The 14001-nt window shown below is 43.9% G+C and overlaps 1 protein-coding gene across 12 annotated transcripts in view; it reads left to right on the top strand.

Annotated features, from left to right (window-relative positions):
* Positions 1-14001, top strand: part of tacc2 (transforming, acidic coiled-coil containing protein 2) — a 169293-nt gene that overhangs the window by 12776 nt on the left and 142516 nt on the right. For 4 of the 12 annotated variants that reach the window (XR_007964708.1, XM_052079564.1, XM_052079560.1 and 1 more), the window contains exons 1-3: positions 2677-5818; positions 6737-7189; positions 10825-11040. Coding sequence is in view for 11 of the 12 variants with exons in the window: in XM_052079564.1 (XP_051935524.1) it covers positions 2739-5818; positions 6737-7189; positions 10825-11040 (3749 nt within the window). In the remaining variant the exon portion in view is untranslated. Of the gene's footprint in view, positions 1-2667; positions 5819-6736; positions 7190-10824; positions 11041-14001 lie in introns of those variants that run through there. The other 8 variants (XM_052079567.1, XM_052079568.1, XM_052079569.1 and 5 more) reach the window with 4 other exon arrangements.

Genomic DNA, 14001 nt, shown 5'->3' with positions numbered 1-14001 from the left:
TGCTTCAATAATCGATTGGTTTGTGTACCGTTTGTAACGTTAATCCTGGAATTCTGTAACATGGAAAGGTGGGCTTTAACAACGAATGTACTTTCTCAAAAATGCTGCGGTCAGAGAGTGAAGGAAGGGCTGTTATTTATTAACAAGCAACTGTTTTGAACTGGCTGGTATATGATAGGCCTTTCAACTAAAGTCGCTTTGTGCGTGCACACGCGTGAGTGCAGTGCTTGAGCATGAGCCTTGTCAACTACAAGCAGCTTTGTGTGGAATCATGGAATGAGCAGCTGTGCGTCTGCAAGTCCACACTCTTAACTATGCCACCCTACCCTCGTCTCAGGCCTCACGGCGCCGACCCACTCCTCGCAGATGCCCCGCTGTCACCTCAACCACTTGCCACACCTCATCCAGTTGGCCAACACTTGACCCCTCCTTCGCGTGCGCTTCTCGACCAGGAGCTCCTGGCGGCCTTTCAGGAATGTGAGGAACAAATGGCCTCACTGAGCGTTTCTCATCTGAAAGAGCCCATCAGCACCAAGCATGAAAAAGTTGACGAAGAGGATCGGAAACCTGGACCGGCCACAGTTACAAAGTGTGATGAGTCATCATCACTGCCTCATGTGGCGGACCGGTCTGGACATGGTAACGGCAAGCTCATAAACAAAAGTACACATGGAAACAGTGAGACGAGGAGCAGCCAGATGGATACAGTTGTGTTTAGTTTCAGGGACTACATACTTGGAAGAGAAAATCCTGTGCCAGAAGAAATAACGAAGGAGGCAGAGCAGAATCAAACAGGTCCTGATTCACATTCAGAAAAGTCACCATTTAAGCAAATGGCTGAGGGTGCCATCCTGAATGAAGCAAATGTTGATTGTCACGCAGCCACTGGAGATATTAGCACACAGGATTTAAATAGGAACAATGTGGAGGAAGACGGTGCTCTAAATGAAGACGTCGACTTAAAAATTGGAACTCGGATTCCTACTTCCACTATAAATCCAAGTAACGCTGACGCAAATTATTCTGTTAACGACTTTTCAGAGTCTAAAAGTCATTATTCTGAGAAGCAAGATGGACTGGAGGAAGCAGGATCAAATAGTCACGCTGAAGACGACGCACAAATGATTTCTGCAAGCAACGAACAGTGTGAGCCTGCGCAGAACAGAAGGATGAAAAAGAGAGACAAAAAGAACCACAAGAAAAAGAAAAGGGTGGAGTTGAACAACAAAACCAAAGTGGAGGACAGGATGGCAGCAGAAGCAGAAAAGGAATTGCAGTCCGTCTCATTCATAAATACGGGCAATCACTGTCAGCCAGAGCCAAATGCGTCTTTGGGGTCAGACAGAGAGACTATGATGTGCGGAGCGCAGCTTAATGATGGCTTTTGTTGCAAGGGAACGCCAAGCCCCTCCCACTCATCTCATAGCCAGCAGGGTCATTTTATCGACTTGGCCTGTTCTACATTCAGTCTTGTTTCTTCACATGCTAATCAGTCTGATGACATAAATGTAACAGATGCTCAGTGTGGAAAAAATAACAAGACTGGCAGCATCCCACAGAGGACACAATCCACAACTGAAAGTCTCATTAATAAGCAAAGGATAACACATGTTGATGTTCTCGATAAGGCTTCAGAATATCAATCACGGGAGGATAATGTTTCCACTGAAGCACAGATACACAAACTGGAGAGCTCATTTTGCAGCATCCCCGCTTGTGTGGGAGAGAGTTGCGTGGAGAGGGCCATTGAAGATGCTTTCGTGGAGGTTGCTGCGTTGCCACTAACAACACCCACGATGCGAGAAGTGATAAAAAGTGAGGGAGAACGCGTGAGCTGTGATTCATTGGAGGGAGTAGCTACCAAAGCTATCGCAGGCATCGGGAAGGGAGAGTCAGGAAGACAGCCGGAGGGAAACGGAGAGAGGAAGAGCCTCTTGGATACTAGCATCCAGCTTTCATCTGTCTGTTGTACACCTCGTTTCCCAAGCGAACGGAGCCGGGCTGTTAGTGAGGAAAGCTGCGACAGCAGAATGCCACACGCTTCGGCTGAGAGTTGTTCAAAAGGAGAGAAGGAGACGAGCAGTGCAGCGATCTCTCCAACAGGAGAGGGCGATAGAGAAAAGGAGCCGATGTGTTTTGAAGAAAATGTTAATAATTTTCCCCATGGGATACTAGCTAGTGGCGATCATCTGAGTGATTGTACTGCAGGACTGGAGGGAGGAGTGGCTGAGTGCAGTTCACTCAGTCTTCCAGAGGGGGCTGCTAGTGGGGCGTCGGTAGCTGAAAAGAAGCCGTGTCCAGCCGCTGATGTTGCAGAGTCGTGTGCGAAGTCACCGAGCACCGGTGACACGATCACAGACAGCCTTTGCACTAAGGAGGACCTCACTGCAGCATTTTCACCTTTGCCACCTCAGAGCGAACAAAGCAATGCAGAAAGTGGAGTCAGCACCCAGCACAATTTGAAGTCTGAGGAGACACTGTGTTCAGGAACCACTTGTGAGGTGTCTGCGATCACGGAAACCTCACTCACTACCGCGAGCGACAATCAACAGGTCCGATCTGAAACAGGCACACCCAAATCCACTGCTAATAAGAGCGAAGTCAACATTCAAGAGCCAACTCGGACTCCTAACAGCACTGTGGGTAAGTCATTACATGACCAAATTGGAGGCAGCAACAGAGTTCGCTTTGTGGACAGTGTGAAAGAAGACCATAGTGTCACTAGAGAGGTGAGAAACATGCCAATGCCGGCTTCGGGATGTGCTTCATTGCCTCCGTTGACGGTACATGAGAGTTTGTACCATCCTGTTGTTGAGTCCAGCTATATTTACCCAGACTTCCTCAGCTTAAAGAAGCCGGAAACCAGCAGTGACATATCTTTTGCCAAGGATGACGCGGCGTTTCAAATTGCCACACCAATGTCAGAGAATGGCGTTCTTTTGGGTACACATGATAAATCCGAGAATGCTGAGAGCGATCCGTCCGGTGAAGACAGAAAAAGACCAACCGAGAAAACTCTTAGCCGTGCAGAACATGGTGACTGTGTTGAAACCACCACAATTCCCACAGGCGCTGATACAGAATCAGCAAAAAGTGCTGAAGAGCCTAGAGAACTCACAGAGAATGAATTAAATAAAGCAACAAAGGAGTCATCAGAACAAAGTGATTGGACAACAAAGCACCTCGAAAGAACAAAGTCAACTGGTGAACAACCATGCGAAAAAACGGATCAGATGTTAACAAAGCAGCAAGAAGTTGTGACAGAAAAGGCCATTGACGTTTTGTGTCTAACCCCAAGAGAATTTAACACACCTGAGATCAAAATGGATAGCAAAGAACCAATTAAATCTGACAACCCGGAGGAGATACGAAGTGATGTATTTGTGGTCAAAGAAAGAGAAAGTTCTGTCAGTAATGCTACCTTGAAGCTAATAGGAGATGTCTTGACGAAGTCTCCCGATAGACAACTTCCCAGTGATCTTGATTCCATCGCTAATTCTGAAACTGGGATGTTAGCCTGCTCTGTCTCTCCTCAGACAAAACTCAGACATCTCAGCTGTCAGCCTGTTGCTGAGTTTGATCAACCCGCTCATGCACTAGCTAGCACAGAGCCGGTTGACTCGAGGCAGGACTTGAAGTCTGTGACTCTCTTTGGCCTCAGAAGGGGTGGGTCAGGAGTTTCAGGGGTGATGGCCACTGAGCAGTCCATTTCTGTTTGCGAGCAAAATGCGAGTCATTCTACGTCAATGCTGCAACCTAGAGGCCTTTTGTTAAGTGACTTGGACGCGGTTGATGAATTTGAGGTTTCTTTTTCTGAAGGAATTGGTAAAGACAATGCTAACTGTCACAGTACTGAGACACATCTGTCTTTAGTAGACAATCAGGAATGTGAAGAAGCTAATGATGAAGTAGCAAGAATGTGTTTGATACAAGAGGGGAGAAATGATACAGAGTGTGTCGCCACTCTGCCATCTGACTACAAAGTGACACCTTTGGAAGAGGAAAAACAACATCCAGACTGTGAACTGGGAAATTATACCTCTCATGATGTGACTCATGCAACGCCCAACGTCATTATTGACATTTGCCCACTCAGCTCTGACAAGCCCAATGGGACGTGTGAGAACACTGAGCTATGCGGCGTCAAGGAGAAACAGAACATGAGTGACAAAACATCCATGTCACTCAAATGCAAAACCAAGGAGCTCAATAATCAAAAGGAAACAGTAGATGCTAGCAAACTGCCCATCGGAAATATGACACCACAACAGAATGAAGACTCGGATAAAGATGCTAAAGAGGCAATTGGAGACCTGTCACAGTCACATAAATTCGACATCCGTAGTACAGAACCAAATATTGTGGATAATTTGGAATCAAATATACAAAGTGAACTTCATGTTTTCGACCAGTATTTGCCCCAAATTTTGGCAGAAACAGTGGAGCACCAGGACAACAGGGACTCAGCAACCGATTTTAGTTCAAACCCTGAATTGAACAGTTTGGCTTGGCAACAGGAGCAACCGGAGCAAGATTTGCTATCCAAGTATTCCACAGATGGATTGCCAGCTGGTTGCGTGGAGGCATTTGAAGAGGGAGCAAAGACTAACAGCCAAGTCAAAGCAATCCAAGCACTGTTTCCTGAGGTAACAGAGGTGGTAGGAAGAGACTGGGGATCCTTTGAGAAATCCGAAAGCCAGGGTGAGTTGTCAAGAGAAGACGGCGGTATTGTTGGTGGAGAGAAATTTGAAATAAAGGAATCACAAGTGAGTGTCTGTGATTTAACTGATAGCAGACACTCAACTGGACAAAATATTTTAGAGCAAACAAAAAAGGCTCACGTGGACAAGTTTGGGCATGAGATGAGTCATGATACGTGTGGTTTGGCAGAGGAGGGCTCAGGAACAGATTTATTGCATAACAAGGAATTTCGGAATAGTATGGAGAGTCAAGCTAAGACAGAAAGCAAACATTCAGATTTATTAGAAGAGCTTGAAGGAAATGATTTCGGCTTACGAGGCAACGCTGTAAATGCCGAGCCTTTTTTAGATGATCTTGATATTTCACCTTTGGGATTGTCCATTTCGGAAAAAGAAAGCACCCGTAGTAATGAGTATGATGCAGCTGTTAGTCTAAGTGAAACTGAGAAGTATAAAATCCCGGATAGAATATGTAAGTCTCTTGAGTCGCAATGCTGCAATATTAGCTCAGCCCCACAAAATGCTTCAGTCGCACAAAGGCCCATAAAAGAACCGCATGTAGACGAGACTACAGGGAGAAATAAAGTCGCTGTAGATGAAGAAATTGCAGATTTCTCAATGCAGGGAACAAGTGAGGTTAAAGTCCAGGACGATAAGGCCACAAAAAAGAATGGACCTCGTGTAACAGTTGTTGCTCAAGATCACGAGCCATCATCTGCGAACGTCTCAAACCACGCTTGTCACCATGATTGCAATTTCAATCAGACAATGGATCATGACGAACCAACTCGTAATCCACAACCCAACGTCGCCAAAGACACACCAAGTGTTTCATCAAAGACACAAGATGATGATCCAATGCGCTCTCGGGCAGCGTTCCCCCAAAGTGAGAAACTTCCCAATCTCATCTCCTTGCCAATGCCGCCGGCTGATGATGTGGTACACCCTCCCCGCTGTGACTCTGATTTTGAACATGCCCGCACGGACACAGAAGCATCCCATATATCAGACAATTCTGCTGGACTCACGACGCAAGAACCAGACCCAAACTGGATCACGGCTCTCAGAGAAGCTGTTTCCGATGCGCAGACTGAACAAGAGAGCGCAGAAATACCAAGGTAAACAAAAGCGCGTGTGGGGCTTTCAAATGTAAGCTTATATGCTATAAGCGAAAGGCCTTTTTTGCAATTAGAGCAGTGGAATGAACAACGAACAGAGAAATCTCTTTTCATTGACTGGAGTTTTTTTGTGCCCCACCCACTCCAAATCGTTGATCTTCTTGTTAACTTCCTTAACTACCGGTAAATGAATATTACACAGGATTCAGTGCGATGTGTCACAGTTCCATAACCACAACAATCAACATTTTGTTCACTCACTCCAACTGTCACAATCAGAGCTGTGCATTTATTACATTTGTAAAAGCATCGTTTTTTTTATCCACATTTTGCAGGTCTACTCTATAAAGTGACTGGTGTTTGTACATTCTTGGGATTCTTGCACCTTTTTCAACAATAAACCTGATGCAAAATAAAGCACACCTAATGATTTTTGTACAGTGTAAAAAAAATGCCTTTCGAACCATTCAGTACTTTCAAATCTGTTTTGCGTGGCTGCATTTGTACGCATGTCATGCAGTGACACTATGTTCAACACTTGTGTGGAGTTTTGTTGAAGAAAAGAGGCTTACAATGAATATGAATGAGGAGGTAAGTACACTGCTGCACTTTGTGTTGATGAAAGCTGAGGGCAGATGTTGGGGCCTGATGGAAGTAATGCAGCCCTTTATATCGAAAGGATGACATCACTAGCGACATCTCTCCACGACTTGAATGGGCCTTTTTCCCCCTTTTTCACACAGCGTGCACAATTTGACAGAATCCAACACTCACATGTTTCAAGCGCTCGTGTAAACTAAACAAGCTGCTGTACCTTGACCGACATACACAATTGTCGATTGTCAGTCACTCCTCATGCATGTGGTGTAAAATTAAATGATTATCCCACTCCTCCTTTTTCTCATTTTGTTTTCTCAGAGCCCTCCCATCTTTGGAGTCTCCTCAGCAAGAGTTTCTCATTCCTACTGAGGCCGGAGCCATTCCTCTGGAGCCAGAGGAGATCCCTCAAGAACAAACAGACACCATAACGTCACATGCTGAACTGGCTCGTGCAGGACAGCTAGAAGAGGGCCGAAAGGTGACAGAAATTGTCAAAAGAGAAGAAGAGTGTATAGAAGAGTATTCGATAAGTAGGGCAAAAATATCAGCGGATCTAAGTGAGCTCTCAAAACCAGTAAAGATCCCAGGTGAGCTCGTGGAACTCAACGAGAGTAAACTGGAGCAAGAATCTTTTGAAAAAAGTCTGAAAATAACAGAACACCTCGAACCAAACAAGCCAATCGGTGAACATCCAGAAGAGAAACCTGAAAACCCTGCAAAGGAAAGCACGGAAGTGGCCCTTGATTCTACGTTGGTGCCACAGAAAAGTGGGTAAGTGTCTGTTTTTTAAATATCATCCATGCTTAAAAGTGTCATATTTACGACAAAACAAAGCTGACGGATGATATGTTCTTGTCCGTAAGTCGCTTGCAGTGAGAATAAACAGAGGTATGATGCTTCCCTCCCAGGCGTTTACACTCTGAAATGGATGGAAAGTCACACGTTGGTAATCCATAACTTCAGAAGTCACGTCTATGTAAAGAGAATGCTCAGTATCATACGCTGAGTTGTCCTCTGGTGCCTTCTGCTCTTTTTCATCGTCTCACCAGTTGAATAATATTTCTTCTGGGATGGGGAGTAAAAGCTGAAAGCTTTTAAGTCTGTGTCATTCACAGGGATACAGTATATGTTGCCTCACTCTTGCTAAAACTCGATAATGAGATAACGGAAAATGGCTATCGTCATCCGGTTGACTTTATTTTCACTCGCTTTTATAAGTGACTCACCCATCACTGCTGCAGGCCCATTGCTCAGGTCGTGGCTCACTTATTGTGTTGTCAAGGTCATGATCACAAACGAACTCACAAAAGAATATTACTCTGATATGTAGATAATGCCAAAGATATATACCAAATGAAAATCCAGGCCAATAAAGCTGTGGCCAGTTATAGTTTGTATCAGGGGGCAAGAAAAATCATATTGTCATGATATTGATGATGCTTGTATACCGCTCCAGAAACTTCATAGAAAATGATCCAAGACATCGCAAGTATCGATATTTTATGCTTCTGAATCGTCGTTGAACCGTATTTGGAAAAAAACAATCCCAGACATTGTGCTAATGACATTTGACATTTGTGTAGTGACCCAAAAAGAGAACGCCAATATGAAACATTGCGACATCAACAGCCGACTTGTCTGTATCAATTTTGAAGGGATTCGATAATGTAAGAAACATTATATACACCACAATATCCATTTTTATTTATCTCACCTTTGATCCATTCAGCATTGGACTTTTTTTGTCCACCTATGGGAAAATTATCACATTATAATATCACGACAGAATCGAGACTATGAATTAAATATATTATCCAGTCTCTGTTGAGGGTTGTGGGTGAAGTGAAACTATCCCATTTGATTAAAAAAAAATAATAATTTAAGACGATCAAAATGAGTGTCCCATGACCATAATTTGAGAGCATCCAATACAGAATATATATTGCAGGGGAAAATATCTGACTGCTCGACCTGGTGCGGCACTGTCTCCTCTCGTGTGTGTGTGTGTGTGTGTGTGTGTGTGTGTGTGTGTGTGTGTGTGTGTGTGTGTGTGTGTGCGTGCGCACACGTGTGCCTGTGTTTTCCCCGCCCCCGAGCAGGGGCGTCCTCCCTCCCTCCCCTGCCTGTCCAGCCCCAGCTTGCCCTCTTGTACTCAGGGCCCTCTGAAGTCATTTTCACAGAGCAGACAGTTGAACAAAAGCCAGAGTTCAAGACAAACACTTGAGCATGTGCCTTGTGTTGAGCGTGCATGACTGACTCGGTCAGAGTGAGTGAGTGACGCAGGGGCCCTGGGACACACTGTAAAGTGCCTCTGGTGGTTTGGAATTCGCCAGAAGCATTTCCATCAATTTAGTTAGCCTTCATGTTAGGCTATTGCCATGGCAGAAATATGGGTGAGTTACTTTTAAAATTGCTGTTCTTTTCTGTACGTGTGCGTGCTTGTGTTTATGTGTGTGTGTATGTGCGTGTGATTGTTTAAGTAACTCCAGGTGGACATAGCATATGGCGTAAAGGTAACTCTTGCACTCTTCTGACCTCAACAGATGGGCACAGGGGAGGGTCAAGTCGAAAGATGGAGAGACAGAAGGCGATAGAGTTGAAATGACACACACATTTACAATGTGTTTCACCCTTTTCACCTGCTTGATATGCGCTCATGATTGGTGCGTGGTCGACACAGTAACTTGTTGCCTTTTTAAGTAGGAGGCATGCGGAGATGTCCTCGCACTGCGTTTTCATGTTGAAAACATATGTGAATGATATTTCTCGTTTATGTGCTGGCTTGAAAAAGGAGTTAACCGTAGTGCTACAGTGGACTGTAAATAGACGAGTTGCCATGGCAACTGTCCCTGCATTTGCCTCTGATGATACAAGTGGAGTGGATAATCTGTCGGTTGTGATTTAGTTGTAAGGTTTAGGCTCATGTTTTAAATCTGTGCGCTTTACAGAATTGGTGATCATGTTTTTTTTTTTATTCCAGTGCTGTCACTGGTGTGTGTGTGTGTGTGTGTGTGTATTTGTTGAGATATGAATATGAAATTGCCTTTGTTTGCTTTCTCACATGTAGCCAAAAAATGTGGTTTTCCTCGCTGAACGTTCGTCAAGCCCTCGCTGCCCACAACTCGTCTTAAAACTCATTCTTTTGACTCAGGATGAGACTTGACTTTTAGTTTGACTCTTTTTGTGCTTTCTACTGTTTTCATTATTAATCTATTGTTTGTTGTTGTATGAATTCTTTTTTGTACAGCACTTTGTATAGCCGTGGTTGAGTTGAGTTGAGATTCCCAGCAACCCACACAAGACAAAAGTGTTTTGACTGCCGCAGAGCCTCCAGGTGTTAAGAAAAGTTCGACTATGGTTAAAGTGTCACTGAAAAGGAGCACATTCTCCCGTGTTGCTCTTTTTTCTTTTTTTTTAAACGCTGATTCGGAATTTAATCTGGGCTAATATGGAAACGAGCCAGCTGTTAACTTCACCACATCAGCTGACATTCCATCTACACTACAAAGAATCACAGTGTCCAGTGTCACTTTTTCTCAAATCTATTTTCTACCTGTAGTGTTTTTGTCTGAGTTGAGAGCCACTCGCAGATTGTATGACACAATGTTGTGACTTGGCGTTGCCTATTTCCAGCCTGCACAAAGGTTTTTGGCATTGAAAGAATTTGTCATGGAGAACATGAGGGCCAAATTAGATTGGACAGTTGTAGCATTTTTCAAATTCATATTTGATGAAGCAGCATGAAAATGGTCGCATCTCGTAGGTATATTTCTTAAATCTGAAACAGGAAGTAGTAATAAATAAAAGCATATTTAAAACTGCCTTGTTCCTGTATGAGCGCACACTGCTAATTTTATTGTCCACTCGCTCACTGCAAAGGCCAATGCAGGGCTCTTTCACTGTAAGGTTAAGTTGAAATTTTACTGAATAGTTGGGGCCGAATATAGCTGGCAACCTTGCCCAGCTAATCCACTACCCGAAACATGTTTTAGTTCGGCAGACTCCCGGGAATATTTTTAGAGCTAAGCGACAGGCCTGTCCCAAGTGGTAACAGCTGCCTGCACGTCCATCGCATTGCCTGTCGGATTAGAGGCTAGCGCTCCTGATAAGATGAACCTGGATCAGGGCCAAATCCACACCCCCAGATGGCCAATTACGAGCAGGCATGACACATTTGGCCAAGCTTCTCCATTCATGCGAGAGAAAGATGAGACGAATGTTAAGGTGGAGAAAGGGATTCGACTGTTTGCATTTCGATTCGAAAGCCAAACTTGGGATGGTTTGAGCAAGGCTGTCACTCTTCACGTCAATATTTGGTTTCGCTGAGGTCACAGAGGTGTAGTGAGGTAAGTCTGTAACACTTGAGAAGAGGCATCTGTTGATGTTCTGTCTTCCCCCTCCCGCAGACCCCCACTCACTGAACAACCCGAGAGGAGCGCTGCCTTGCCCATAAGTTCTCCCAGACACCTCCCGACTGCTCCCCTTCCCGAGCTCCACACTCCTCCACCTGCATCTCCCCACCAATTTCCTCTTCCTCCGGTTCCTGCCTCCCCCTTGGCACCTTCTAGTTATCAGAGTGATGACCCCTGCCCAACCTCTGCATCTTGCCACCTCCTTCCAAGGTATCAACAGTCCCTTAACTGTGCTTTTACTCCGTGTGAGATCCACAAAACAGTTTGTTGGCATTGTGCGGATGTGGTTTGAGAGGTTTCTTTTCATGCATGCTCTCAGCTCCGATGGTAACCGTACGCGTAGCTGACACTGCTCCTTTTAACTTGCTTGATAAAAATTGGCCATCAACTTACCCGCCTACTTTACTACTACTTTAAATATATTAATTCCTAGTAGGATCCAATAAGTTTAAATGCAACACATTTTCATAATGAGCTACGTGTACAATATCCGAATATATTGTGGCGGATTTCTTGCAGTGAAAGGTGTGTCTCAAATGCCCAATTTCAACCTGGAGCTCAGAGCAACACAAATTGTGCTCAAAATGGTACTTCTTTTTAGCATTCTCTTAACTCCTTGTGAGAGAGTTAAAAAGCACTACACCATGCAGTGCTTTTTACTTCCACCAGATGGACTCTCTCCCTTTATTCATTCACTCATCTGCTCTTTTCACTACCACATGCTTAAGCGGTCACATATCACTCGGATCTCACATCGGTTAAAAGGTTTTTCTGTGGTAATAACTCTACTGTATGAAAACCTACAAATGATGGAGATAAGATATGTAACGTAAACTAAAAGCAGAACAGTGTATTCCCCCACAAACTTATCTTGTCATTTATTGCTGGAAAATGTCACCAATAATAATAATAATAATACAATGTCATGAGTGTCCAGATATCCAAGGTTCTCCGAAAATACCTTTGCATTTTCAGTTACAGAACAGTTGTTTTTTATTTATATGTCACTTCAGCTTCTCTGGGTACTCCACTTTCCTCCCACATTCCAACAACATGCATGGCAGGCTGATTGAACTCTCTAAATTGTCCCTCGTGAGTGTGAGTGTGAACGTGGATGGTTGTTTGTCTGTGTGTGCCCTGCGATTAGGTGGCAACTGGTTCAGGTTGTCCCCCGCCGACTCCTGAAAACGGCTGGGGTAGGCTCCAGCACCCCCCACAACCCGTGTGAGGATAAAGCAAAAAGGAAAATGGATGGATGGATGGATGGTACTTCAGCACCACTATTTTGCTGTGACCCCGTTACGAGCTCTCTCGACATTGTATTTTTTATGAGTTATTCCAGTAGCCCTGACATAGTGATTTAGCTTCATGCTTTCAATTACTTTTTTTTTGCACTCCGTGAGCACTTTTAAATTTCAAATGAAAAGGTTGCTCTCCTGATAACTTGGTATGTTGCTTCTTTTGAAGTTTATTGAATATAAACTGTGAAATTACATATCTTGTAGAACAGGGATGTCAAACTCATTTTTGTCGCGGATCACTTTAGAGTTAGGTCTTCCCTCGGAGGGCCGTTATGAAACCTTATTTTGTTATTTTGTGAATATAACTGTTTAATCAGATTATCACATTATTACTTGTAAGAGTAACAAAATTATTGCAAAATCTCAACGGCATTTATTACAGATGACAATTTGACATTTCGGTACATTTTTTAACAAGGATCATGCAAGTTGACACATGATTTTCTGTCGGAGGGCCACATAAAATGATGTTGCGGGCCGGATCTGGCCCCCGGGCCTTGTGTTCGACACCAGTGCTGTAGAATTACTCTGAGCTGACATGTAACAAATGAAAGTAGATTAATTTCCTTACCTTGACATCAAATGTCAACCTCTTCACTGTTTGTTTAGAAGCCTTTTTTATTACAACCTCGAGTGGCAAACGGCTTTTTAGTGCTGCTCATCGTGACCTTGCTTTCACTGCGGCCATGTTGTAGCTCATCTCTTACTTGCAAAGTGCCTTGAATATTTTATTGCTTTGTCTGATTTGCATATGAGGCTAAAGTGTAAGGCCAGGCTTATAAATAAGAGGTCATTTATGAATAGCGCATCACAGTAGTACATGCTTTAGTTGCATGCTTGGAACATGGAACAGGCTGTGCCAGTCAATAATTTTGCTTTAGAATCTGTGCAGCAGTGAGAGGGGGTGGCATTCTCTCTTGTCCCCTCCGGCTTGTTCAAAATCGAGCATTAGATCCATTTGAGAGCTGAATTATTCTAATATTCCCTGAACATCCATGAATGGATCGTCTCCAACGCAACCCCCCTCCCGCCTCTCACTCTCCCCAGGCAAAACTACTGCCACTCTAGTGCATGCTGTGCATTGCAACTGACGAGTTTGCATTTTTCAGCCATCATGTCAACATTCATATTTTCAGTGGGACTCCTCAAGCTCTGCTACTAAGATTTCAAATGCTAGAGGGAGTTTCTTCTATTTTGTAAGCCTTCATTCACACACTTTGCTATGAATGCACAGCTGATTCATCCTCCTTAAATTTCAGAATCCCCCGTTTCCCAGTGCTCCTTGGACAATCAATAGGAACTTTTTGAAACATGTTCCTGCTCTGATTTCATCCCACGGGATTCGTTGTATAGCAGATGTCTAAAAATGACAAATCAAAGTATCCTGGGTTTCCTAAAGCCTTTCAAATTTTCTGTAGGCGGCCAGTAAATTGGACCAACACACATGTATTTAGAAAATGTCAACGTAATGAAGCCTCACAGTCACATTTGGGATTGAATTTTGAAATGTGTATTGGAAAACAATAATTTGATCCACAGTCAAATTGTAATTGTATTGTAACTGTTGTAAATGAGTTTCTGATGTGAGGGAGATTTTCCACATCTCATGCTGCTGTGAAATCTAGCGCTCCTAGCTGTAAACACCGAATTTTTAACCCTCGCACTGCTTGTCGTTTCTCTGATGCTTTTAATAACCTTTGCGTACCCTCGTCTAACACAGAGGAACTCACCTCTTGGTTCGACTCGTCATGCCGTGCTGGCGAACTACATCCTTCGTTTCTTTGATGCTTTTAATAACCTTTGCGTACCCTCGTCTAACACAGAGGAACTCACCTCTTGGTTCGATTCGTCATGCCGTGCTGGCGAACTA

Source organism: Hippocampus zosterae, chromosome 11 (genome assembly GCF_025434085.1).
Source record: "Hippocampus zosterae strain Florida chromosome 11, ASM2543408v3, whole genome shotgun sequence".
NCBI classification, from domain to species: domain Eukaryota; kingdom Metazoa; phylum Chordata; class Actinopteri; order Syngnathiformes; family Syngnathidae; genus Hippocampus; species Hippocampus zosterae.
The sequence above is the reverse complement of the archived record's forward strand: the minus strand, read 5'-3'. Positions and strand labels throughout refer to the sequence as shown.